We start from the raw sequence: 27,090 nt of genomic DNA on the forward strand, positions 1-27,090 counted from the left end.
TGTCACCAGAATTCTTTATTAGTTCTACATGGATGTCATAAATACCCGTTGCTTTATTGTCCCGTAATTCTTTTAGAGCTTTGTCAAATTCTTCTTGCAGAATGTCATCTCCCTTGTCATCTTCGTCTACTTGTTCTTCTCTTCCCACTACTTCCTCCGAAAGAGGTGTTCTGGCATACAACACCTCTATGTATCCTTTCCATCCCTTCAACATATCTTTACCAAACACCATTTTCCCCATTTTCCCCTCTTTAATTTCTATTGTGCCTGAGAGTGTTTTACGTTTGTTAAAAAATTTAGTTGCTCTTGTGTAGGCTAAATCAGTTCTTCCGTTTTGCATTTCTTTTTACTTATCTGCACACTTCCTCAAAAAATTTTATTTTGCTTTCCTAGCTTCTATATTGACTAAATTCCTTACTCTTCTGTATTCAGCCTTTCCTTGTTCATCAGTTGCGTTTTTGTATAATCTCCTGTTTTCTGTAAGCTCAATAACATCTGCTGTAATCCATTTCCTCTTGTTTTTGTGTTTAGTTTTTCCAACTACACTCCTGGAAATTGAAATAAGAACACCGCGAATTCATTGTCCCAGGAAGGGGAAACTTTATTGACACATTCCTGGGGTCAGATACATCACATGACCACACTGACAGAACCACAGGCACATAGACACAGGCAACAGAGCATGCACAATGTCGGCACTAGTACAGTGTACATCCACCTTTCGCAGCAATGCAGGCTGCTATTCTCCCATGGAGACGATCGTAGAGATGCTGGATGTAGTCCTGTGGAACGGCTTGCCATGCCATTTCCACCTGGCGCCTCAGTTGGACCAGCGTTCGTGCTGGACGTGCAGACCGCGTGAGACGACGCTTCATCCAGTCCCAAACATGCTCAATAGGGGACAGATCCGGAGATCTTGCTGGCCAGGGTAGTTGACTTACACCTTCTAGAGCACGTTGGGTGGCACGGGGTACATGCGGGCGTGCATTGTCCTGTTGGAACAGCAAGTTCCCTGGCCGGTCTAGGAATGGTAGAACGATGGGTTCGATGACGGTTTGGATGTACCGTGCACTATTCAGTGTCCCCTCGACGATCACCAGTGGTGTACGGCCAGTGTAAGAGATCGCTCCCCACACCATGATGCCGGGTGTTGGCCCTGTGTGCCTCGGTCGTATGCAGTCCTGATTGTGGCGCTCACCTGCACGGCGCCAAACACGCATACGACCATCATTGGCACCAAGGCAGAAGCGACTCTCATCGCTGAAGACGACACGTCGTCCCTCCATTCACGCCTGTCGTGACACCACTGGAGGCGGGCTGCACGATGTTGGGGCGTGAGCGGAAGACGGCCTAACGGTGTGCGGGACCGTAGCCCAGCTTCATGGAGACGGTTGCGAATGGTCCTCGCCGATACCCCAGGAGCAACAGTGTCCCTAATTTGCTGGGAAGTGGCGGTGCGGTTACCTACGGCACTGCGTAGGATCCTACCGTCTTGGCGTGCATCCGTGCGTCGCTGCGGTCCAGTCCCAGGTCGACGGGCACGTGCACCTTCCGCCGACCACTGGCGACAACATCGATGTACTGTGGAGACCTCACGCCCCACGTGTTGAGCAATTCGGCGGTACGTCCACCCGGCCTCCCGCATGCCCACTATACGCCCTCGCTCAAAGTCCGTCAGCTGCACATACGGTTCACGTCCACGCTGTCGCGGCATGCTACCAGTGTTAAAGACTGCGATGGAGCTCCGTATGCCACGGCAAACTGGCTGACACTGACGGCGGCGGTGCACAAATGCTGCGCAGCTAGCGCCATTCGACGGTCAACACCGCGGTTCCTGGTGTGTCCGCTGTACCGTGCGTGTGATCATTGCTTGTACAGCCCTCTCGCAGTGTCCGGAGCAAGTATGGTGGGTCTGACACACCGTTGTCAATGTGTTCTTTTTTCCATTTCCAGGAGTGTATCTTTTCTGCTGCTTTGTATATACCAAGTTCAGTTTGATCCCAGTCTTCATTTACTCCACCATGTTGAAAATTTTTAGCTAGGTTGTCTGTTTCGTGAGCATAGCACTTTGACAGTCCCTCGGCCAGTTTTTCTAGTTCCCATTTAAGTTTTACTGTCTTCTTCTTCAGACATTTGAATCTGAGTGAACTTTTTATGAGGACCAGGTTATGGTCACTGCCTATGTCTGGAGATGGATAGCTTTTGCAATCTTTTACCTCGTTCCTAGAATGTAATCAATCTGCTGTCTCCTGAGGTATCCAGGGTCCTTCCATGTATATCTTCTTCATTTGTATTGTTGATAAGTGTGTTGGTAACAACTAACTGTTGCCTCGAGCAGAGCTCGATTAGTTGACATCCTCTTTCATTTCTTCTTCCAAGTCCTTATTTGCCAAGAATTTCTTATTCCGTCTTCCGGTTCTTCACCCACAATCGCATTCCCGTCCCCCATGGCAATCAGGTTTTTATCTCCCTTAACATTTCTTCGTATATATTTCGTCAACAACTGCATCTTTTTCTTTGGATGTTGGCATGTATACTTGCACTATCACAGTGTCCTTTGGTTTAGTTTCAAGTTTGACTAGTATTATTCGAGAGCTATATTGAGCATATCCCTTGAGACGAGAGCCACAGTTTTTCCTCAAAATTATTCCAGCTCCTCCTATTCCTGGTCTATCTTGGTGAGTTCCGATCTGAATTCCTCTGTATTCTTCAGACCACCTGGTTGGGGCATCTCATCTCCGGTATGCCTAGGATGTCGATTTAAAGTCGTTCCATTTCAAGTTTTAAGTTTTCTAGTTTGCTACACTGAAGCAGTGTTCTCACATTCCAAGTTGCTATGTTAAAATTGGGATTCGTTTCCTTCACCTTGTCTGTATCACCCGGAGATCCGATTAGGGGACTATTTTATCTCCAGAAAATTTTACAGAAGATACTGGCATGGTTTACTGCTGGTTCTTGGGATAACCGTAGTTTTTTAATGTAGTGGTTTCCCCCTGCCCTCCACATCCTATGCCGTTGACCATCAGCTTATTCTTCCGCCTTTGGAAATGATTTCTCATTTCCAGGGCAAAAGGGTGCCCTGGCCAGCGAATGCTGGGGTGGTGACTTATCCGAGTCATCCCTCGGTCCCTGTCTGCGTTAGCCATCACATGATATGACGTTGCCCACTCTCTACAGCGTGGAGGTGTCTAGGACCTTAACGGCATTTCCTAGTCCCCTCCAGTGCTTTAGAGAGTTCTGCACTAGAGAAATGTGATCGATGCTGTCGATTGGCAGTTGTTGCTTTTTATCACAAATTATTTAGACCTAATCACGGTTATGTACGAAATCGACTTTTGAGAAAGGGTGCAACATTTGCCAATGGAGGTTATGGAGCTAAGGTTCAAATGGCTCTGAGCACTATGGGACTTAACATCTGAGGTAATCAGTACCATGGAGCTAAGGATCTCTAAACGTTTACAGGCTATATTTCCAATAATCAACTACTAAATAATACCAAAAATTTAGTCGTAATTCTCTATAATATGACATTTGAAGAACACATAATATAGCCACAGTCAAATGAACTGACCAAGCACCATTACAGGATGGAAATAAAGTGTTTTTATGATATCTTTATTGCAGTAACACTTTAAATGTATAACTTCGTTACAAACAAAGTGAAATGTTTAGATACTACGAAAAACATACCCAGAGACACTAATGGAACAAGGCAGAGGTGAAACGTAGCCAAAGATAGAGACGAAAGGTAGATATCTCTTCGCCACTGAAATAAAAGTACCAAAATAAGTAAGGATTTTGAATACGAATCACACTGATTATCATAATATGCAAGTATAATTACAGACCTCTGATTGTGAACGAAAAACTGAACTTTGCACAAAAGTAAAATTCTATTATTTCACAAAATATGTAAATTTTGAGCACATAACACATATAGTGCTGCTGTTGTAGTTTAAGTGCTCTATAAGATTTAAAAAATACACATGTTCACGTGCTGCCACTACTGATAAAACTTATACGTGAAGCACCATTTGTGAAGATCCATTTTAGACTGTCTAACTAAATTGTCTATATTACCTATAAAAACAGATGCAGCTCGCTTATTGGCACTACAAGAATGAGTCATAAGTTAGTGGACAAGTGCAGTTTGGTCTTAATACAACGCATTTAATTCCTAAAAAAATAAATAAATTGGTTCTATAACTTAGCAAAACACACATGGGTAGTACTGGGCATCTAACTTACAGCTTAAAGTGCACTTGCCGACGTCAGTTACCAAAGTAAAAAAATGTTATTCCCACAATGTTGGCAATGACAACGGCTTATGCTTGCAAAAAGCAGTGTCAGTGAGCTCCCCATTCATCCATGCACTATTGCACTATAACGTTTGTCATCTACGGCTAAAGCACTATGGAGATTACACGACATTTCAGCCCATACTTCGCCATTTTACAGCGAACTGTAGCAAAGCAAGTGAGTCAAACATTACACTGACCCCATGCTAGGAGATTAACTTTATACTGCAGTACAAAACGTTTGCTATCTTCAACTGAAAGTGCCAAACATCCAGTTACACGTTGGCGACTTCATAACATTACGATGAAATACGGGTATCATGGTGAATAGTACAAATGTACATTCATGTAGGTAAGAAACATGGGTTTCTATACTTTAAACTACCCACTTTCAAAGTCACCCTAAATTATAATAATGCCATGATAGGGTACCAACCGTAACGCCATCTATCATTCTGGGCGTTACTGTGAGAAAAGCAGCTCAGTTGCAGCAGTGTGTATGATCTTTAAATGTCCCTCCCCATTCCTACGCTCACAACCCATCATATCAGGATTTTTAGTATGTTATTCGTTACACTCATTTGCGAGCACACGAATTTTTCCTCTAATTTTTCTTACGATGGGTAGACTACCCAGAGTCAATCCTTTCCCAAGAATGGTTGCGTTGACTATCAGTTTCAGCTATTGAAAGCGATACATTGAAGGGACTAGGTTTGGATTCTATTTTGAAAGAGTTTGTTAAGTTAAAGGATAGAAAAACTTCACCATAATGTTCGTATCCAAAGGAAAAATAGTCAGTATATATACTGAACAACTGTAGGAATTTTATGTGACTTTAATAATAGAATATTTCTGTTTCATCTCACACAAAAATTAGTGTTTTCTTCAGTTGCATACATATTGATGATGTTTATCAATGCTCAGCTACTTTCATGGCAAATTCTCTGAAACTTAGCTACATACTGGTGCGTTTTCTTCACATGTAACATACAACCCACGCTGTTTAACAGTGTCTTGTGTTTAACATGTCAGTTTAAAATTAGATATTTTTTGTAGTTCTGATTCCCTTTTCCCAAATGGAATGTGAAGTAGTTCGTAATTTATAGAATTAAAAGTTCCAGTATTAAGCTAAAAAAATAACAAAAAGTTTACATTTTCCCTTTTCCACTCAGTTTAATAGATGGCACAATTTTATTGAAGTTAGAAGAATACAATTGGTCTAAATACTTCCTGCTTTCACTAAGATCTTAAGATGTTAGCTATTATCTTAAAAGGAAATGAACAATTTCTTCTTTTGATATTTAGCATAGGAGTCGCATCCAGAAATTTTATAATTAAATATTAAATTAAATTCCATCATCAATCAGAAATTTATTTATGTTGCAGACGAATGCCTGTGTAGTACTTATTTTGAAATGAAGCAACCTGTTTACACGATCACAAAATTTAGGTTCCTTTTTAATTTCTTGCCAAGAGTCCAAGGAAAGGAAACTACCATCTGAGGGAAAGGGAGGAGGGAGAGGAAGCTGCCACATGATGCATCGCTCCTGCGAAAAAATGTTCTTGAACCGACCCTCAAAAGGAGATCCGGTGTTTTGTGTGTAATTATAGTGTATGTCATCCGCAAAGAGAGTTGGTTTGTTCCATTTCTAATTTCGACTTCTCTTGTTTCAGGAGATGTTTTTGAGAACTACAGGGACACAACTGAAACTCAGCCTGTGGCGCCTGTCAATGTTCTTAACAATGGCGGTGCCGGTAGTCACTTTCCTGGTAGTTATGGGAGAGCTGTTTATATTCAATTTAGCGCAGCCAAATCTGGCTGTGGCGTACACTCTCACAATCAGCATGCTGGTCGACCACGGCACGGTGTGGCTGCTGCAGTGCATTGCCATCTGCCGGTCGTCGCAGCTAATAAAGGATTGTCTGAAGTTGGTAAGTAGAGCATGTGAGATCAGAAATTTATTTGCTATGCTCCTGTCGGTGCAAATGACATAGCTACAATGTACTATAAAACTTACTGGGTGTTCATCAATGGTATGACAAACAATGTTTTTCCAACCTGTAGAGCCAAAATCATATCCACCATAAAGATGTCCGCAGCTTGCGGACTAGTGGCTAGCGTTGCTGCCTCTGGATCACGGGGTCCCGGGTTCAATTCCCGGCCGGGTTGGGCTTTTCTCTGCCCAGAGACTGGGTGTTTGCGTTGCCCTCATCATTTTATCATTATCATCATCATCATTCGTGACAGAAAGTAGATTGGACCGTGTAAAAAATTGGACTGTGAACAAATTGGGACTTTGCAGGGGCACTGATGACTGCGCAGTTGAGCTGCCCACAAGCCAAACATCATCATCATCTTAGAGATACTTGAACAATATTGAGATCTGGAACGAATGGTTACAAATGATAATTTCAAGCTTTACAAGATATTGAATGAGTGTAAACTGCTTATATATTATAGCAACAACTACCCGAAGCATAATCACTGGACGTGCCATCTTGACAAACAAGAGAACAACATTCCTTTCGGTTTGTAGTAATATTCCTCCTTGCAGTTCTCCTCGTCAAATCAATGACTGTTCAATAATGACTTGGTCGTAAAGGGTCAAATATAAGTATTTTAACATTTAGGATCACGAACATTCTTATTAACTCGTTTTCCCATTCCCAAAAAGATAAATGTGAATTTTGGGATGAGGTACGATGAAGTTTTTCAAGGAAATTCTAAATTGCCTGTCTAGCAGATGCGTGACTTCATTTTGCATTCTGGTTCTCTTATGCTCTATTCGGGTGTTAACTGAATCACGATAGCACAACTTTCTTCTATAACTACAGAGCACTGTGGCTCACAAGAAAGTACTATGACAAATGGTTCAAATGGCTCTGAGCACCATGGGACTTAACATCTGAGGTCATCAGTCCCCTAGAACTTAGAACTACTTAAACCTAACTAACCTAAGGACATCACACACACCCATGCCCGAGGCAGGATTCGCACCTGCGACCGTAGCAGCAGCGCAGTTCCGGACTGTAGCGCATAGAACCGCTCGGCCAAGTACTATGACAGGAGCACCTCCGAACACTACTGTGGTTCAGCCCGTTGTTGGCAATATTACAGCTGAGTGTGTTCTTGAACACCCTGCACAATTGCCATATTTCCCCTCCCCCTCCCCTATGACATCATCAGTCACATTATGCAGTATTGACAGATTTCCACCACTCCTCTGACATAGGCCAGTTGCCATGTGTATGAAATGCTGGGGAGTTAAGAAATGGTGGGAAATTAAAAGAATAGTGGGAAATTCAAAAAGCCGAACTGTGCCACAGAGCTTTCCCTCCACCCCCACGACATCCCTGTGCAAGTAGGGCACTTGTCCTGATAATAAATTTGTGGGAAGTTAAAAAATCCAGGACATTACAGTGTGAAATTCAAGTACAGTCAGTGTGACATAATAATCCAAGGTGGCAATCCGAGATGTCGTACCCTGGGATAGATGGGCAGCCTTTTTATGTCACAGTCCAAGATGACGATTCATGATGGCTACCTGGGCATACTGTGCATATGGCGTAAGAATCGGAAATTGTGGTCCCTGGGATACTGGGGCAGCATTTATGACGATAGAATCCAAGATGGCGGTTCCTTGGATACTACGCCAGCCTGTACAGCTGTCTAATCACTTGCTCTAAGCTTAAAATAGCGAAAATTCTAAAGCCATTAGTGTTCCCGGCTCCTATAATGTTACATTATGGGATATACAAATAAGGAAAACATCAGGTAGTCATAATGATGATGCATATACATACTGCATACTTAAACACAACTGCATCAAAATTACTAACAAAGACTTCCTGTGAAGTGTCCTGATGGGTAAGCTTTGTAAGCTCGTGCCAAACATCTCCAAAGCATACTTACACACATACTCCCATCTCCCAAGATGCTCATAAACCACAAAGTGGATGGCTGAGCTAGACTACATCAAGTTTATGAATATAAATTCCTGAAAGTAAGGACACAGTATGGTATTCTCGATGTATATTTTAACTAATCTTGGATAGTCCCCAACAACACATTGTATGACAATCCAGTAACACTGCAAGTGTCTGAGTGTTGAACATTGCAATTATTTGTGTTGATTTCAGACGTAATTGATACCATTCATAGTCCGAAAACACGCATTAGTTGTCACTAAATCTTGGATCTTCAAAATTTACCGCAGTGTTGAACTTATGATTAGAGGACAAGCCTACAATGATGTGTTTGCTGTCACTCGAATTCAACTTGTGCGTTGCTGAGAGCAACACAACTTTCATAATTGCGCTTGGTGATGAGTTGACAAGTGTTGGTGACAGTGGAAACTCAAAGTCTGGAAACAATTCTGCCTGCTGACTTGATTTCTGCTTCAATCTATCAGGTGCACTATGCAATGCCGATGCCTGTGGGGTGTCAGTCAGTGCATATGTTGGATTTATTGGAAACTTGAAGTCTGGAAAGAATTCTGTCTCCTGCTCCAATATATCAAGTGTTTTAAAATGGCCGGCCGTGGTGGCCAAGCGGTTAAAGGCGCTACAGTCTGGAACCGCGCGACCGCTACGGTCGCAGGTTCGAATCCTGCCTCGGGTATGGATGTGTGTGATTTCCTTAGGTTAGTTAGGTTTAATTAGTTCTAAGTTCTAGGCGACTGATGACCTTAGAAGTTAAGTCGCATAGTGCTCAGAGCCATTTTTTTGTTTTATAATGGAGTCTGACTGTGTGCTGACCTGATTTCTGAAGCAGCTCTGATATATCAGACAATGCATCAGATATGTTTGGACCCATTGTGCTGAGGGAGAAATAAATGGAAACGAGGAAAAGATTAAAACACACACACACAATTAATGATTCAGAATACTAATAAACAATGACACAAAGACTCATGGTTGTATTCTTACAGTTAATCGTATGAGTTAGTGTTTTCTGTCTGGGGATATCTGATGATGCATCGTGATGATCTACCTTCCTATGGTGTACTAGAACATGTATGCTGAGTTCACACCACGAGTGTATGCTGAGGGTGAGTGGTAGAGAATAGACAATTTCAGTGCCACAGAAACTACAAGAACTATTCTGAATTGGAAATATTGCAGGCTGCACCTGTATCCCAAGGCCCACAATTTTCCATCGCCATCTTGGATTTTAATGACATTGATAATGTTACAGAGAGTCCTCTCGGACTGCCATCTTGAATTATAAACTTAGAACGATGCTAACTCAGGATCGCCATACTGGATTGATCACCAAGCCACGCACGTGCACTAAGGTCAATCTACTTCTTTACAGCTTTGGGGCAATTTGTTACAGTGTGGGAGACATTTTGTTAAAGGTTTGCAACGATATGTTACAGTTTGGGGGTGTTTTGTTACAGTTTTTGCTGAAGCATGAGGCAAGTTGTTAGAGTTTGGGGGAAATTTGCTACTGTTTCAGGGACCATTTGTTACAACTTTACTCTAACACGTAGATGTGTGGACTGAATGTTATGTTGCCTCCATTGGTCAGTGCACAAATAATTCAATTTACCCACAATTATACAGAAGAGGCGCGAAGTTTCAACCTAAAAAATCTAAGAGGAAAATCCCTGCAAGCTGTAACGAGGAGGGACAATGAGTTGTCAACAAGTTACAGTTGTGTTCACGGGGAAACGACATTGAAGACATAGTGATGTCTGATTCCCAAGCGATCTCCCACGCCAAACACCAACAATCTACAGACAATTCTGAAGGAGGAAAGGAAGTACACAAACCGAGGAATCTAGCGTTAAGTAGGAAGACACGGAAATGCATAAAAAGTGACACAAAATCTTAAACTCGAACCAAAATCCTTATGAAGGAATAAGTAAATAAAAATATAATTTAAACAATGTCAATACAAGATCAGGAACAAAAAGTATAGGTACAAGAAATGGAAAGAAGTAGTTTACAACCGAAAAACACGGTAATGATCAACAAAAAAGTATACAATTTGTACTTTCGATATCAACATAACTTCATCTAAGCTAAAGTAGACGTGTCGCCAGGGTGTTTTATAAGAAGCTGAAATCGATCTATCAGTATGGCAGGGAGACGAAACTAAATATCTAGATGAAACCGCAAATTACAGTTTCATTCTCAACAGCTGTGAAAGAGCACGGTGCTTTACTTTCTTTGTCAGGCAATATACACTCAAGAGCAAAAGAAACTGGTATACGCATACGTATTCAAATACAGAGATATGTAAACAGGCAGAATACTGCGTTGCAATCAAAACTGATATATGGACGTGAAAATGACCATAAGTGTGTAACTAAGTGGTAAAACTATCACCACAGCATAACTGTAATAATGGTGCTTCATCTTTTTGTAAGTACAGGCATATTTTCTTCAAATGCTGCCTTACCACTTACAATTGTCCCACTTGTATCTGTGTAGTCACTAGCAAATAATTTTTTTCCTATTTATACAGTGATCTCCAACAGTACAAACATGTACTTGAATGTATAAACACCTGAAGATGGGCGTAAGCCCTAAACCGGTCGTGTGACGAATAAACAACATTTTATTGTGACTGGTAGCGGATATTTTTCTACAACCCCATAAAGGAACAGTCACGGAGTTCGAAAGCATCCACTATGGATAAAATTCAACCAGACAATCGTCGGAGACCTGTTTGGAGGAAACCCAGTCGGGCTGAACGCCTTAGGAACACTGTCCAGCAAGTGCAGCAAGGTGGAGGTTCCTTGCTGTTTTGGGATGGCATTATGTGGGGCCGACGTACGCCGCTGGTGGTCATGGAAGGCGCTGTAACGGCTGTACGATACGTGAATGCCATCCTCCGACCGACAGTCAATTTCATCTAACGGATGGACGTGTACGGGTATGGAGACAACCTTTTGAATCCATGGACCCTGCATGTCAGCAGGGGATTGATCAAGATGGGGGAGGCTCTGTAATAGTGTGGTGCGTGTGCAGCTGGAGTGATAGGGGACCCCTGATACATCTAGATTCGACGTACGTAAGCATCCTGTCTGATCACCTGCATTAATTCATGTTCCGTGTGCACTCCGACGGACTTGGGCAATTTCAGCAGGACAGAAATTCTACAGAGTGGCTCCAGGAACACTCTTCTGAGATTAAACACTTCCGATGGCCACCAAACTCACCAGACATGAACATTATTGAGCATATCTGGGATGTCTTGCAACGTGCTATTCAGAAGAGATCTACATCCCTTTGTCCTCTTACGGATTTATGGACAGCCCTGCAGGATTCATGGTGTCAGTTCCCTCCAGCACTACATCAGACATCAGTTGAGTCCACGCCACTTCGTGTTGCGGCATTTCTGTGTGTTCGTCGGAGCTCTACAGGATATTAGACAGGTGTACAATTTTCTTTGGTTCTTCAGTGTAGTTATTCCTTTCTTTCGATCACGTTGAAATCATGATATTTGCAGTACATTACACTCATTCTGTATTTTCTGCAGCATTTATCTTATCTTGAGCCGCATACATATAACTAATTAATCTACAGAGGTAATTCGTTTGCTCAACTAGAGCTACAGACGTCTCCTGTCAAGGAACCGAGTACGTTGAATGGTTCAGTCGGGAAGTATACACGGTAACTGAGTTTATTTCGTTCCTTTAAAATTCTGACGAACTGCCTGATGCCAAAAACTTGCGCGTGTTTATCTTATCGCACATGCAATTACCATGGGACTTTCTTCTGTTCGAAATACACACGGAACAATTGAAACATATTTTGTCTGGTAACAGCAAACACTGCACGCACTCTTAATTATTAAATAATCTGACCAATTTCGTGCCACCACATGTGATCAGGACGGCGGATCGTGCACAGTGAGACGGAGATAAAAATTATTATCGCCGCCACATCACACATGCGTTTGACTTTCCACTTTCGTGTTTCGGAGTTCCGCATAAAAGTTCAAGGTCGACTAGAAAAGAAGCACAATTATTAGATTGCTTGATTCACTCTTTTATTTACAGATATGACAAAAAATGTGTTTACTGTAGTTGGTGCTCTGTAGCGCCCAAACTGATAGCAAATACAGCAAGACTTGTAAACAGAGCTCGAAAGTTCATTCACACACAAAAAACGTATATTAATAGCTGACTTCCGCTGTTCTATCTAAAGATGTACAGACGAAAACTGAAATGAAGTTTAATTATTTACCATGTTCACTGCGTAACGAACGTAATCCTAGTAACAGTGTGACGTTCCATTCCTTTATTTAGCCGCCTAACAACAGATATTTCACGTTCATCTGTCTCTTCGTGCTCCCATTAATACCTATAACTCAAATTAACTGGCTCACAAGCCTCGCTGTACTAGGCTGGTTGGTTGATTTTGGGCGAGGTGACCAGACAGGCCGGCCGGGGTGGCCGAGCGGTTCTAGGCGCTACAGTCTGGAACCGCGCGACCGCTACGGTCGCAGGTTCGAATCCTGCCTCGGGCATGGACGTGTGTGATGTCCTTAGGTTAGTTAGGTTTAAGTAGTTCTAGAGGACTGATGACCTTAGAAGTTAAGTCCCATAGTGCTCAGAGCCATTTGAACCATTTTTTGGACCAAATAGCGAGGTCATCGGCCCCATGCTGTAGAACGTAATTTTTTAAAACTTGAGTCACAGGCCCCTCCGACTTCCTCGAAGACTCAATATACGTGTCTAGGATCGGTAAACTGCAGCGATATTAACGCCGGAAGACAGACAGCAATAAGTAAAATCAGGCTTACACTCCTTCCGTTCATTTATTCTATCACACAACATAAGGTACCTCAAAAACACTTTTAGAGGAAAAGACTATTAAAAAAGACACGCCAATATAAATTAAAAGAAAAGCTGTTGTCTCAGTATCCATTAATTAGCATCTCCAGACCTTTACACACTTTGAAATGTAAGGTTTACCTTCTTAGTAGCAACCTTAGACATTCCGAGTCCCTCCCGAAGCCGGCTGTTGTGGCCGAGCAGTTCTAGGCATTTCAGTCCGGAACCGCGCTGCTGCTACGGTCGCAGGTTCGAATCCTGCCTCGGGCATGGATGTGCGTGATGTCCTTAGGTTAGGTTTAAGCAGTTCTAAATCTAGGGGGCTGATGACCTCAGATGTTAAGTCCCATAGTGCTCAGAGCCATTTGAACCATTTTTTCTTTCCCGAAGCTAGTTACCGCACCCTCCAGTCTTCGGGAGAACTGAATTCCTTCTTCCCACAGGCAAATAAATTGTAGCGAGTAATACTGTATGGGGAAGCTGTCCTTAATAACAGCTTCTGTATAGTGTACAGTATTTACTAGATACAACGTAATAGCGTCGTCCTGTATACTGGATGCTCCAAACATATAGAGCCAAATTTACACAGGGTATGGAGGATTCTAAAATGAGTACTTTGTGATCAGGAACAACAGTCGGAAATGAGTAGAATAGACGGTACGAGGCCTCTTGATGACAGTAGTGTGCCCCACTGACCTCGCCGTCCGTCAAAGAGAAGCAGCGTGCTGTTTGGAGAAAAGCAGACGCCACAAGGTATTTGTAGTTGTAGGAGACGACATCACAGAAAGGCGCCAACTAAATCACTAGCAAAATGATACCTAGCAGAGAGAATGAGATTCGACAGAGAAGCGGCTTCGCCTCTGTACCTTTTCCCCAAAAATCAAGGTTCAAATGGTTCAGATGGCTCTGAGCACTATGTCACTTAACTTCTGAGGTCATCAGTCCCATAGAACTTAGAACTACTTAAACCTAACCAACCTAAGGACATCACACACATCCATGCCCGAGGCAGGTTCGAACCCGCGACCGTAGCGGTCGCGTGGTTCCAGACTGTAGCGCCTAGAACCACTCGGTCACTCCGGCCGGCCAAACATCAAGGGATGAATGAGGCTAACACATATAGATCCTGCACATGGCTTGGTCATATTCCATATCCGGAACACCTCCATCGGTCTGGTCTCAGCCGAACACCTGTGTGCACTTGCGGAGGACTATGAACTGCCGGCCGGGGTAGCCGAGCGGTTCTAGGTGCTACAGTCTGGAACCGCGCGACCGCTACGGCCGCAGGTTCGAATCCTGCCTCGGGCATGGATGTGTGATGTCCTTAGGTTAGTTAGGTTTAAGTAGTTCTAAGTTCTAGGGGACTGATGACTTCAGAAGTTAAGTGCCATAGTGCTCAGAGCCATTTGAACCATTTGTACTAGGAACTCCTGAACGTATCACTTAACACTGTGACAGACTCACACACGTAATACCTTGAACTGAGAATGGTAACATCGGAGAAATTCTACGGCAGCCGGACGACTGGAGCACACTGAATGACATAACCGATATTGTGTCACGTACATTACATGAATTATACAAATAAGAGCAATCACATACACAAATAAGAACAAACACACAAACACGGGAACAGGAAACTTGGAATGACACAGATACAGACACAAACACAGAAAGAGACTCAGAGGCTGAAACAGATACAGGGAGTGGATTTAATAGCTAGACCTAGATGTAAGTTAAGACTAAATTAAGGAACACAGAAATGGATCAACTGTCATAAAGTATATTAATATATGTAGAAAAGTCTTAAGTAATATGTTCAATTTAAATGATACAATTATTTATTAAGCTTATGTAAAGTAATACCTGTAATGAAAATGATGAAAGTGGTTATTAACCTTAGACAACATTTTACTTTACACAAACACCATTCGCACAACACGTAGAAATACTGTAGTTAGAGATGCACAAATAATGGTACCGATTATCCCCTGTGTAAAGTACCCTATAACAACTGTAATATTAGAGTAATATAAATATACGTCTGTACACATAAATTTATCAAACGCATGTTAAAGATATGTTTTGTACGCTGCCTTGAATGTGGCAGCCTCGATGATTTGCCGATCTCTGGCACACTATACAGCTAGGTGCTGGGATCACTAATGTAAATCTATGTACATTCCTATTTTTTTGTTTCTCCTCAAATGCAAGAATATTCTTATTTTATAATTTTTTTCCGAATTTATAAAATGCCATTAAGTGAAAATACGTCATAAACTTTTTCCTAAATTCCTAAATTCTTATTTTATATTCATAACTCATTAATTTTAAGATTTTAATTTTTAATTACTTTTAAGTCTACAAGCATTTAAAACTGAACAGTATTAATCCTTACTACAAATAAGAAGTATCAAATAAGTTTCACATTATGTACATGTAAAACTTCACAGTGTAAAAATAGCACCAGTTTCAGTAACTACCTGGCCGCTCATTTGAAAATGGCAGCAAATAAAATAAAAATAAATGACAAACAGCATGCAATCGTTCGTTGTCGATGATGGAGATGACTCATTATGGGAACTTGAAAATATTAATTTAATGTATGATGCACCAGAATGAATATTTCGGAAAGCCGAACATACACTATCTGACCAATAGTCTTCGGACACCCCTATGTAATGCGGAATTGAGATCTGTTTAAATATCGGCACACCATAAAGTAAAAATGTCACTTCTGGAGGTTGTGGCTCATGAAACTTCGATCTGCTTTCGCATTTCGTGAAGAAATTTTTTTTTTTTTGGTACTAAATGTACATCCACTTCTTGTAATAGAAGTCTAAATCTGTATCTTATTCCAAGTCCTCATCTGCATATACATACCCGAAAAGCCTCTATACAGTGTGTGTCAGAGCGTATTTGAAAATAATATTGGCAATATTCTGCCCTGTTCCATTCACGTAGTGAGTGAGTGAAATGTTATTGTTCCTATGCTCCAGTATGCGCCCTAATAGCTTATTCTTATCATCTCAGGGTGAGATGTGTGACAGTGACATCAGAACAGTGGCACAAACTCCCTCGAATAGCGGTTCTCTAAATGTACGGAAAAAGTTTCACAAAAATGCTTCTCCTTTGTTCAAACATTCCCATTCATGTTCCCCAGAATAAACTATTTCTGGGCGGCTATTAGTGGACATTTATATAAGGTGTGTTCACCCTTCGCCTTTATGAAGGCTTGAGCTTTGCTATGGACACTTTCAGTGAGGTGTCTGAATCTGTGGAGGAATGGCAGACCATTCTTACTCAACAGCCGAAGCCAGAGAAAGTAGTGATTTGGACGCTGGTGTCGACGTTCTAGCTCATCCCACAGGTGTTTCTTCCGGTTCAGGTCTGAACTTTGTGCAGGGCAGTCCATTTTAGGAATGTTGTTGGCCACCAACTATTGCCTTACAGATGCTGCTTTATGAAAGGACGCACCGTCCTGTTGATACAAACAAGCATCGTTCCGAAATGTTCCTCTACGCGGCACACAATGCTGTAAAATATGTTCATATCCTTCCGGATTTAACATTTGCTTCCTTATCACGAAGAACACTGCCCTACTCGTAACACCACCTCTTGAGCACTTCACTGTTGACATTACACATGATGGCAGATAACGTTCTCCAGGCGTTACCAGGTGTAGACGTATGAAACCGGAATTTGGTTGCAGTAATTACACGTCTGTTGTTTGAAACTGATAAACAATATTTTATTCAAAATAATCTCCATTGCTATTTATACATTTCTCCCATCTCTCCGGCTGGCTATGAATGCCACGCCAAAAAACCAGTTCTTCTTTTGAAGCGAACCAGTCAGAGAGCCATTTTCGTACATTTTCATACGAATTGCCGAGCGAGAGCGTGTCGCAGTGATGCAAATAAGTGACAATCGGACGGAGCCAAGTAAGGAGAATAATCCACATGTCCTAGTATTTCACAACTGAACGCCTCGATCGTTTTCCAGACCCGTTTTGGTGTGTGTGATGGGACGTTATCATGGAGCAATACAAATTTGTGTTGCCTTTTCCTACATTTCGGTCGTTTTTCACCTAATGCTCGATTTAAATCTATCACTTGCTGATAGTAGCGGTCAGTGTTAACGATTTCACCAGTTTTTAGGAGCTCATAATAGATGACACCCTTCTTATCCCACCAAACACAGAGCGTTGTCTTCTTGCCAAAGCGATTTGGTCTTGCAGTGGATTTACTCATGATTTACGATGCTTACGATTCTCAAAATATATCAGTTTTTCATTATCTGTCACGACTTTCTTTTTTATCTGGCGAGCAGCATTTCACAAGCGGTCTTTCGATTTGCTTGTTGTCTTTCATTCAGTTCTCGCGGAACCCATTTTCTCAGTTTCTGCACCTTTGCCAAAGCTTCCAACCGACGAGAAATGTCTTTGTGCGTCACATTCAGTTGTTCCGCGAGTTTCTGTTGAGTTTGGGTATCATCTTTATCCAATAACAACTGCAATTCGTTGTCTTCGAACTTCTTCGGTCGTTTCCCACGCGTATCGTTTCTCACGCCAAAATCACCACTTTTGAAATTTTGGAACCACTCGAAACACTGTGTTTTCCCACGAGCATGCGATTCTGCAGCTGTTTTCTTCAAAAGATAACAGAAAACCAATGCTTTCCGCAAATCGTAGTTCGTAGGCATAAAACTCGACATGTCTACGGGTTTGAAACAGATACCGGTGTATGGAACTTGGGTTACTGTGTGTTGACATTCGTCCTCAGTCGTTACGGCAACCAGATGGCGCTGCAGACGCGGTCTCACACTGACAGCTAGCACCATCTGCAGGGAAATCCCCGTTTCATACTTCTACACCTGGTAACTGGCACAGGGTATGTCATGATAAATCACTCCAAATCACTCGTTTCCAGTCATGCACCGACGAGTGGCGACGCTCTTACAGCAACTCAGTCATCGCTTAGCGCTGACTTCAGAAATGTCTGGCTTATGAGGAGATGCTTGACCATTCTTTTTAGCTCCCTAACTGGACTGCTGATAGCGCTTTGAAACTCACGACTGATTCTTTCCGCTCATTTCATACGATTGAACACTCGATGGCCCCTGTCCGCCCCTTCTGCTTCACTCATTACTAATTCAAATTAAAATGCTAGGGGTTCCCTCTCGCAACCACTTTAATGACTGGCTCGCCCGTTTCCTCATCGTCCGTTATCATAGCACCGTAGATAACAAGAGGTAGCGCAATAGTCAGCTGTTCCGATTCCCCCCCCCCCCTCCCGCTCAGCTAACCGGATCCATTATTAACTGGCTGCACTCTATTCAGTTGACCACCTCATCCGTTTGTCACGGACGGCCTCCAATTTGGTAGTCAGCTGCTGCGCTAATACTGGAAGGAAGAAAGGTTAGGGTGTAGCATCCCGTCGGCAGCGGAGTCTTTAGAGACGAAATCTGGGAATACCAAAGGATGGGGAAGGAAACTGGCTGCGCCGTTCTCAAAGGAACCATCTCAGTATATGCCTGGATTTAGGAAAATGACGAAAAACTTAAATCGGAATGGCCGGACGGAGATTTGATCTATCGCACTTGAGCGGTGTCTGGCTCGCGTTTCTTCTTTGGCATTTTCTCACAATCGAGTGGCATCTTATTGCTCCCTGAGTTATTACCATAACAAGTTGCTTCTGTCAGCGGCAGCAGCAGTGCTTATCGATACTGGTACTGCTGTACCATCTTTAGTGTGACCGCTAAATTTCCGTGTGGTGGTGTGTGTGAGGCAGTCAGTCGGTTGCGACAGAGCAGCGAGGAAGTCGTCGCGGTTCGTGTCCCGGTCCGGCTCAAATTTTCACCTGTAACCACTGATTTCTTCAAATGCCCAAATGCGGCTTACGTCATTGAAAACCTCTGAAGGGACCGCACCAATCAGAAACTCGCAGCTACGCGCCACTTAAGCGGATCTGCTGACCAACTCCTCCACAAATACACAATAGATGTGGGCATGAAAAGTACATGCCTCACTATCATAATTTAAAACACATGTTATACGAGGCTTAGTCAAAAAGTTTTAATCACCACCTCGAAAAAAATCCATCTACAACTATGAAATTTGGAGATGATGTTAGGTCCTTCTCTGCATATTCTCCATTCAATGGATTCAGTGGATTCATCTGTCTGCATTATTCACGTAAAATAAGGGAAAAAAACGCCTCAAGTACGTTCCTTTATTGTCTCAAACGACCCACGTCGACGAAGGTAGCCGATATCAGTCTTTGAGGGTTAAATTGAAGATTCTGTGATGAAATTTCGAGCATGGTAGTAAGGGACGACGGGCTGCACTCCCGAGACAGCATCGTCAGTGTACGTCCCGATAGCAGGGTGGACGCCGGCACGGTAGCTCAGCGTGTTCGGTCAGAGGGTTTAACTGCCCTCTGTAACAAAAAACTGAGTTCATCGATTAACAACGAACTTAAACGGATGTCTTACGATGTCCGCCCCGAGTAGATAAAGGGAACAAAATGAGACTTTTTTTTTAAAAAAAGGTGGTCAACATGACGGATTGCCGTCCTATGGGCCCGGGTTCGATTCCCAACTGGGTTGGGGACTTTCTCCTTTCAGGGACTGGATGTTGTGCTGTCTCCATCATTATTTTATCCCCATCCGGCGCGCAGGTCGCCCAATGTGGCGTCGAATGTAATAAGAGCTGCACCAAGGCGGCCGGACTTGCCACACAAGGGGCCTCCCGGCCAGTGACGCCAAACGCTCATTTCCATCGAGTATTCAGTAGACAGGGAAATTTTCAAGACGCATAAAAAATTAGTTACGTACACGTGACATTGAATAATTAAAGTGACAAATTGATATAGAGAGAAACTGTATTTTCACAAAATGATACTACTACTCCTTGTCAATCCCAATGTTAATACACTCGTCCCAACAACGAACTAGTTTTTTTTTTACACTTAATGCAAAGAAGTCTTTGAGTTGTTGTTTCAACCACTTCTATGACCTCCTCGTTGTTGCTGGACTTTTTGCACTTAATGCCTCCTTGTGTGGACCAAACTGATGAACGTCCAAGGGAGCCAAATCTGGACTATAAGGAGGATGAAGTAGTGCCTCACAACTACTTTTTACAATAGTTTCTTGAACAGCTGTGCGGTGTGAGGGCAAACGCTGTTATGTATCAGAATCACGCCTTTTCTTTGAGAGCCACGACGTGTTTCTCTCACTGTTGGCTTTACTTTGTTCATCAGTATGTCTAAGTAGTAGGCACTGTTTATTGTAAGCTGATATTCCAAATGATCACGAAAGACGTCAACTTGGGTCTGCCCGCTGATACTTGTGTTCTGAATTTCTTTCGGGCAAGAGAGCTGGTGTGCTTCCAATGCATGCTTTGTGCTCTGGACTCTGTACCCACTTTGAGTGTATTTTCCTTGTGTTGTTTCGTTAGCTCTTTCAGAACTCACCCTTGCTTTTGCTGTACTTGAGTTTGTTATTGGTAATGTTATGAACTGTGCTAACACTTACTGCAACTACTTTTGAAATACTGTAAAACGTCATTTTTCACGACTAATGTCGTCATTGCGGGTTTCAAGCCGAGCAGTTGACACTTCAGCTCTCTGGCCAGCTCGCTGCTCATCTGTCACTGAGGCGCGACTGTTTTTGAACTGTTCTACCCACTTACAAAAAATTCCGCCGTTCACACAACATTCACCATACTGTAAAATCATTCGGGAAAAGATTTTAGCCCGTATTTAAGTTTCAGAAAGCGAGAAACGGACGACTGAACATTGTTCAGCTAAGGTGGAAACTTAAGCGGACACGCCATAGTTAAATGCAATACTGAGGTTTAGAGTTGCAAATCTACCGTAGCCCACCGTAGACTACCATAAGTAAGCGTAGAGTACGGTAGTTTTCCTAGCAGCTTTGGTCAGTTAAGGTCATGTTTTACCTGTATGTTAGTGTGTTGCTTATCAATTGCATGTTACCTCATAACGATGCCCTTCTTTACGTATCCAGACAGTGTGCAGCTAGATTCCCCTAACAACCGGAAGCGGTAAACTGGCTAGAAACTGAGCGAGGACGTATAATGGGCCATCTAACCTACGGGACATTTTTAACATTTTTGTTCTACATTGTTATCCTCCTGTCTGTTACTTAAGATTAAACTTTAATTATAGCAAAACTGAAATTGTCAATGTTAAATTGAGGTTTTAAACGAAAATTATAGATTTAAAACATGAAACGGAGGGCTGTTGTAGTAAAAATAGAGAAAAGAATACACATTTAACACATAGCGCTAAGAAACGCAAATTCCCCAAGGAAAAAGTAAAGTAAAGAAACGCAAAACAAAAATATATCAAAATAGCTTCGATACATAGAACACGTTTCTGTTATTCATAAATAGCTTTCGCATTTATCGATAATAACAGGAAATTTTGCCTTTGAACAAGATGAAGAACGTTGTATTCAGTACAAAATAACAACAATAATTATATTTCATATGTTTATCCTTGTAAACTGTACTTGCTTCAAAATTAATTGCTACAATTCCATAAAAGCTCGGAGCCAATGTTTACTATTTATAAAACGCAGTTCTATAAATACATAAAATACATCACGGGCTAACATTGAATGATGTGATGTTCTAATTACGTGTAAAAAAAAAAAAAAAAACTCCAGACAAAGAGAAATTGTCGGTTCTCAGATTCTGTCTTACACATTCATTTACTGTGTGATTCTGTCCCTACCAATGCTGCGAATACCGCCGATAACGCTACCATTCCCAACGTCATTTATGTAGTGCACAAAAACTATCGAAATGTAGTTTTCGTAGAGCGGAAGTCTACTCAGGTTATAAACAATACATTCTTTATTTGTCAGCTTTTATCAGCTCATCCCAGTGATACCATTCTTAAATCATGATGTAACTTCCCAACTATATGTCTTTCTGTACGAAATTTAACCCTACTTTTGCCGGCCGCGGTGGTCTAGCGGTTCTAGGCGCTCAGTCCGGAGCCACGCGACTGCTACGGTCGCAGGTTCGAATCCTCCCTCGGGCATGGATGTGTGTGATGTCCTTAGGTTAGTTAGGTTTAAGTAGTTCTAAGTTCTAGGGGACTGATGACCATAGATGTTCAGTCCCATAGTGCTCAGAGCCATTTGAACCATTTTTTTAACGCTACTTTACCTCCCACTCTGTAGAAATCTACGTATTACCAACACTACGTCCCCACAAACTGTTATCCAACTAGAACTCGTATTCTAACCTTTGACTAAACAGAAAGTAATTTGAACTGACTTGTAATTGATCTGATTGAAACTAGTCTTTATATTAAATGCGCAACTGGAATAAAACAGTTATCCGACCCCAATCAAAATTTCCATTTATTCTGTGTGTTCACAACATTGTTGCAGATTTCTCGAAAGCACAACAGCAAAAAGCAAGCAGGCAATGGCTAAGGTATATTTCTGTTTCTAAATACATATTCAAACTGTTGCATACGGTAATGCATAATTATAAACAGGGGGGTAGGGAGAGTAACTGTGCCTATGAAATGATATTCCAAGACAATCATTTTAAAATAAAGTATGTATTCAAAACGACAGAGTAAAACTTCGCGTGATCTTCACACATAAGATTGGTCTGAACGATACTATGCTTAACAAAGTGAACAATGATTGTAAAAGGATACAGTGTTAACAGAATTTTTTTTTATGTCGTTAGTCTTCTACATCTACATCTATATCTACATGACTACTCTGCAATTCACATTTAAGTGCTTGGCAGAGGGTTCATCGAACCACAATCATACTATCTGTCCACCATTCCACTCCCGAACAGCGCGCGGGAAAAACGAACACCTAAACCTTTCTGTTCGAGCTCTGATTTCTCTTATTTTATTTTAATGATCATTCCTACTTATGTAGGTTGGGCTCAACAAAATATTTTCGCATTCGGAAGAGAAAGTTGGTAAATAGATCTCGCCGCGACGAAAAACGTCTTTGCTTTAATGACTTCCATCCCAATTCGCGTATCATATCTGCCACACTCTCTCCCCTATTACGTGATAATAGAGCTGCCCTTTTTTGCGCTCTTTCGATGTCCTCCGTCAATGCCACCTGGTAAGGATCCCACACCGCGCAGCAATATTCTAACAGAGGACGAACGACTGTAGTGTAAGCTGTCTCTTTAGTGGACTTGTTGCATCTTCTAAGTGCCTTCCAATGAAATGCAACCTTTGGCTCGCCTTCCCCACAATATTATCTATGTGGTCTTTCCAACTGAAGTTGTTTGTAATTTTAACACTCAGGTACATAGTTGAATTGACAGCCTTGAGAATTGTACTATTTATCGAGTAATCGAATTCCAACGGATTTCTTTTGGAACTCATGTGGATCACCTCACACTTTTCGTTATTTAGCGTCAACTGCGACCTGCCACACCATACAGCAATTTTTTCTAAAACGCTTTGCAACTGATACTGGTCTTCGGATGACCTTACTAGACGGTAAATTACAGCAACATCTGCGAACAACCTAAGAGGACTGCTCAGATTGTCACCCAGGTCATTTATATAGATCAGGAACAGTAGAGGTCCCAGGATGCTTCCCTGGGGAACACCTGATATCACTTCAGTTTTACTCGATGATTTGCCGTCTATTACTACGAACTGCGACCTTCCTGACAGGAAATCACGAATCCAGTCGCACAACTGAGACGATACCCCATAGGCCCGCAGTTTGATTAGAAGTCGATTGTGATGAACGGTGTCAAAAGCTTTCCGGAAATCTAGAAATGCGGAATCAACTTGAGATCCCCTGTCGATAGCGGCCATTACTTCGTGCGAATAAAGAGCTAGCTGCGTTGCACAAGAACGATGGTTTCTGAAACCATGCTGATTACGTATCAATAGATCGTTCCCTTCGAGGTGATTCATAATTTCTTCTGACTGGTTTGATTCGGCCCCCCACGAAGTCCTCTTCTGTGACAACCTCTTCATCTCAGACTAGCACTTGCAACCTACGTCCTCAATTATTTGCTGGAAGTATTCTAATCTCTGTCTTCCTCTACAGTTTTTGCCCTCTACAGCTCCCTCTAGTACCATGGAAGTCATTCCCTCACGTCTTAGCAGATGACTTGTCATCCTGTCCCTTCTCCTTATCAGTGTTTACCACATATTCCTTTCTTTTCCGATTCTGAGCAGAAGCTCCTCATTCCTTACCTTATCAGTCTACCTAATTTGCAACATTCGTCTGTAACGCCACATTTCAAATGCTTCGATGCGCTTCTGTTCCGGTTTTCCCACAATCCATATTTTATTACCATACAATGCTATACTCCAGACGTAGACTCTCAGAAATTTCTTCCTGAAATTAAGGCCGATATTAGAGATTAGTAGACTTCTCTTGGTCAGGAATGCGCTTTTTGCCATTGCTAGTCTGCTTTTGATTTCCTCCTTGCTCCGTCCGTCATTAGTTATTTTATTGCCCAATAGCAGAATTCCTTAGCTTCATCTCCTTCGTGACCATAAATCCTGATGTTACGTATCTCGATGTTCTCATTTCTATTGCTTCTCATTATCATCGTCTTTCTTTGATTTATTCTCAATCCATACTCTGTACTCACTAGACCATTCCGTTTAGCAGATCATGTAATTCTTCTTCACTTTCATTCAGGATACCAATGTCATCAGCGAGTCGTTTCAGTGATAGCCTTCCACCTTGAATTTTAATTTCACTCCTGAACCTTTTTTTTATTTCCATCATTGTTTCCTCGATGTACAGATTGAACAGTAGGGGTGAAAGACTACATCCTTGTCTTACACCCTTTTTAATACGAGCTCTTCGTTCTTTGTCATCCACTCTTATTATTCCCTCTTGGCTGTTGTATGGCCCGTCTCTCCTTATAGGTTACCCCTACTTTTCTCAGAATTTCGAACATCTTGTACCATTTTACATTGTCGAGCGCTTTTTCCAGCTCGCAAATCCTATGCAAATGTCTTGATTTTTCTTTAGTCTTGCTTCTATCATTAACCGTGAAAGGTGGCTACACTGAGCCACAGCGCCAAAAATCGCGCCAGAGAGAGTATTGTTCCGCCGCCTCCACTGGCAGTGCGTGTTGAGAGGTAGCAGCAGGCAGTTGTTGCCGAGAGTTCTTGCCGAGCAGTCGTGGTGGACACTGCTTTTATCGGAAGTTGGAATGAGATGGGTAGTAGTGAGTGTTGTTCCATGTTGTGCAGCTATGTGATGGGAGAGATAGCAGATGTTATTCTAATGGAGATATTGTAATGATCTGCTTTTCGTCAATATAAATTAAGGTAACTAACTACTGTTATTTATTTTCTTATTATTGTGTGTCCTGAATAATGCTTCATTACAGGTTCAGTCAACAAAGCATCTGGCTTGTGTTCTTGTATTAGAGTGTAATTTTGGTTTTCTTGCACAGTTATAGTATTTCTAATTTTCCTTTATCACGTCAGTATAATTGATATTTAAAAATTCTTGTCTTATTGAAGAAGAACCGTGCCAGATGTGCGTTGAGTCATACTACCACATACAGAACAGCTACACTTGTGCTTGTTGGATTCGTAGGTTTTATAGTTGCTGGGGACTTAATTAATTAATTGTGTTAATGAAAAGTTTCATTTCATTCTTTGTTGTGGTTCTATGCAGTCAGATAGCGTAATAATACTAGTCAGGGCCAGCCGTTTACGAGACTTGTAATCGGACATACAGCAACTAAAATTATTTGCATTTTCATTTTTCATTTTATTAAGCCCCCATGCACGTGGCGACCGCTGCTTCGGATCGTCCCTTGGAATCTTCTGATTGGAAAAATAGTAGACAGTAGTATTGTTGTAGTAATTTGTAGTTTAGTAATTGTAGCTTGTATTGCATGTGTAGATTTGGTGATTGTCATTCTTCTATTGTTCGTTAATCGTGTTTGAAGGAAGCATTTCGTGTGATTGATATTGTTGGTGATAAAGTGTCATTGTGTATAAATTTCATATAGTGACGAGTTTTGTACATTTTGTAAATGATTACGCGGTCGATGAAAAAGGCAAAAATGATGGATAGTGAGAATGACGAAATTGTTAACATGGCGAACTCGCTAACACAGGACAACAGTGTGATGGATAATGAAGTGGAAAACAATGTAATAAGTCGGGAAAATAGTCCGGAACCATTTCAAAATTTTTCTCAATCAGAAAATTCACAGAACCCGAGATTAACGACAGAAGATTCTGGAATAGTATCGAATACAGATAGCTTTATGGCTATGCAGAAGGAAGTTAGTTTTGTGGGAAATGTTAGGGGCGAAAAGAATTTCGAACAAGTTAATCTGGAGCAGTTGATGAGTGCAATATTAAATTTACGAACTGAATTAAAAACAGATAGGGGAACAACGGAGCAGTTTCGATCTGAATTAAAAACACAGATGGGAACTTTGCGATCTGAATTTAAAACAGAGATAGGAACAATTAAAACCGAGATGGGAACTTTGGGGTCTGAATTAAAAACAGATAGGGAAACAATGGAAACACGGTTAGACTCATTGGGATCACAGTTAGGATCTGAATTTAAAACAGAGATGGGAACTTTGGGATCTGAATTAAAAACTGATATGGGAACACTGGAAACACGGTTAGATTCACGAATAGGGACATGTTTCAAAAATATGAAAGATGAATTAAAGAAAGAAATTCGAGAAGAGGTACAACCGATTTTTAATGCTCACAATAATAGATTGGTTGCAGTAGAGATTAGACAAAGGGAACAGGATAGAGAACAGGAAGAAAGAGATCGCGTGATAGTGCAAAATTTTTCAGAGTTAAATTTACAACGTGCACACGATAAGGAGGAAATATTTGAGAGAATCGAGAAATCCGTACCAAATGACAGATTAAATAACCTAACACAACAGTATGAACAGTTAACTACTAAATGCGTTAATACTGAAACGCGAGTCGCGACACTTACGGAAGACG

General features: G+C 41.7%; 1 protein-coding gene across 1 annotated transcript in view; it reads left to right on the forward strand.

Annotated features, from left to right (window-relative positions):
* Positions 1 to 27,090, forward strand: part of LOC126188559 (gustatory and odorant receptor 63a-like) — a 130,201-nt gene that overhangs the window by 24,937 nt on the left and 78,174 nt on the right. The window contains exon 4 of the mRNA XM_049930158.1: positions 5,973 to 6,230. Within this exon, the coding sequence (XP_049786115.1) occupies positions 5,973 to 6,230 (258 nt within the window). The remainder of the gene's footprint in view (positions 1 to 5,972; positions 6,231 to 27,090) is intronic.

The sequence above is a fragment of the Schistocerca cancellata genome, chromosome 5 (assembly GCF_023864275.1).
Source record: "Schistocerca cancellata isolate TAMUIC-IGC-003103 chromosome 5, iqSchCanc2.1, whole genome shotgun sequence".
NCBI classification, from domain to species: domain Eukaryota; kingdom Metazoa; phylum Arthropoda; class Insecta; order Orthoptera; family Acrididae; genus Schistocerca; species Schistocerca cancellata.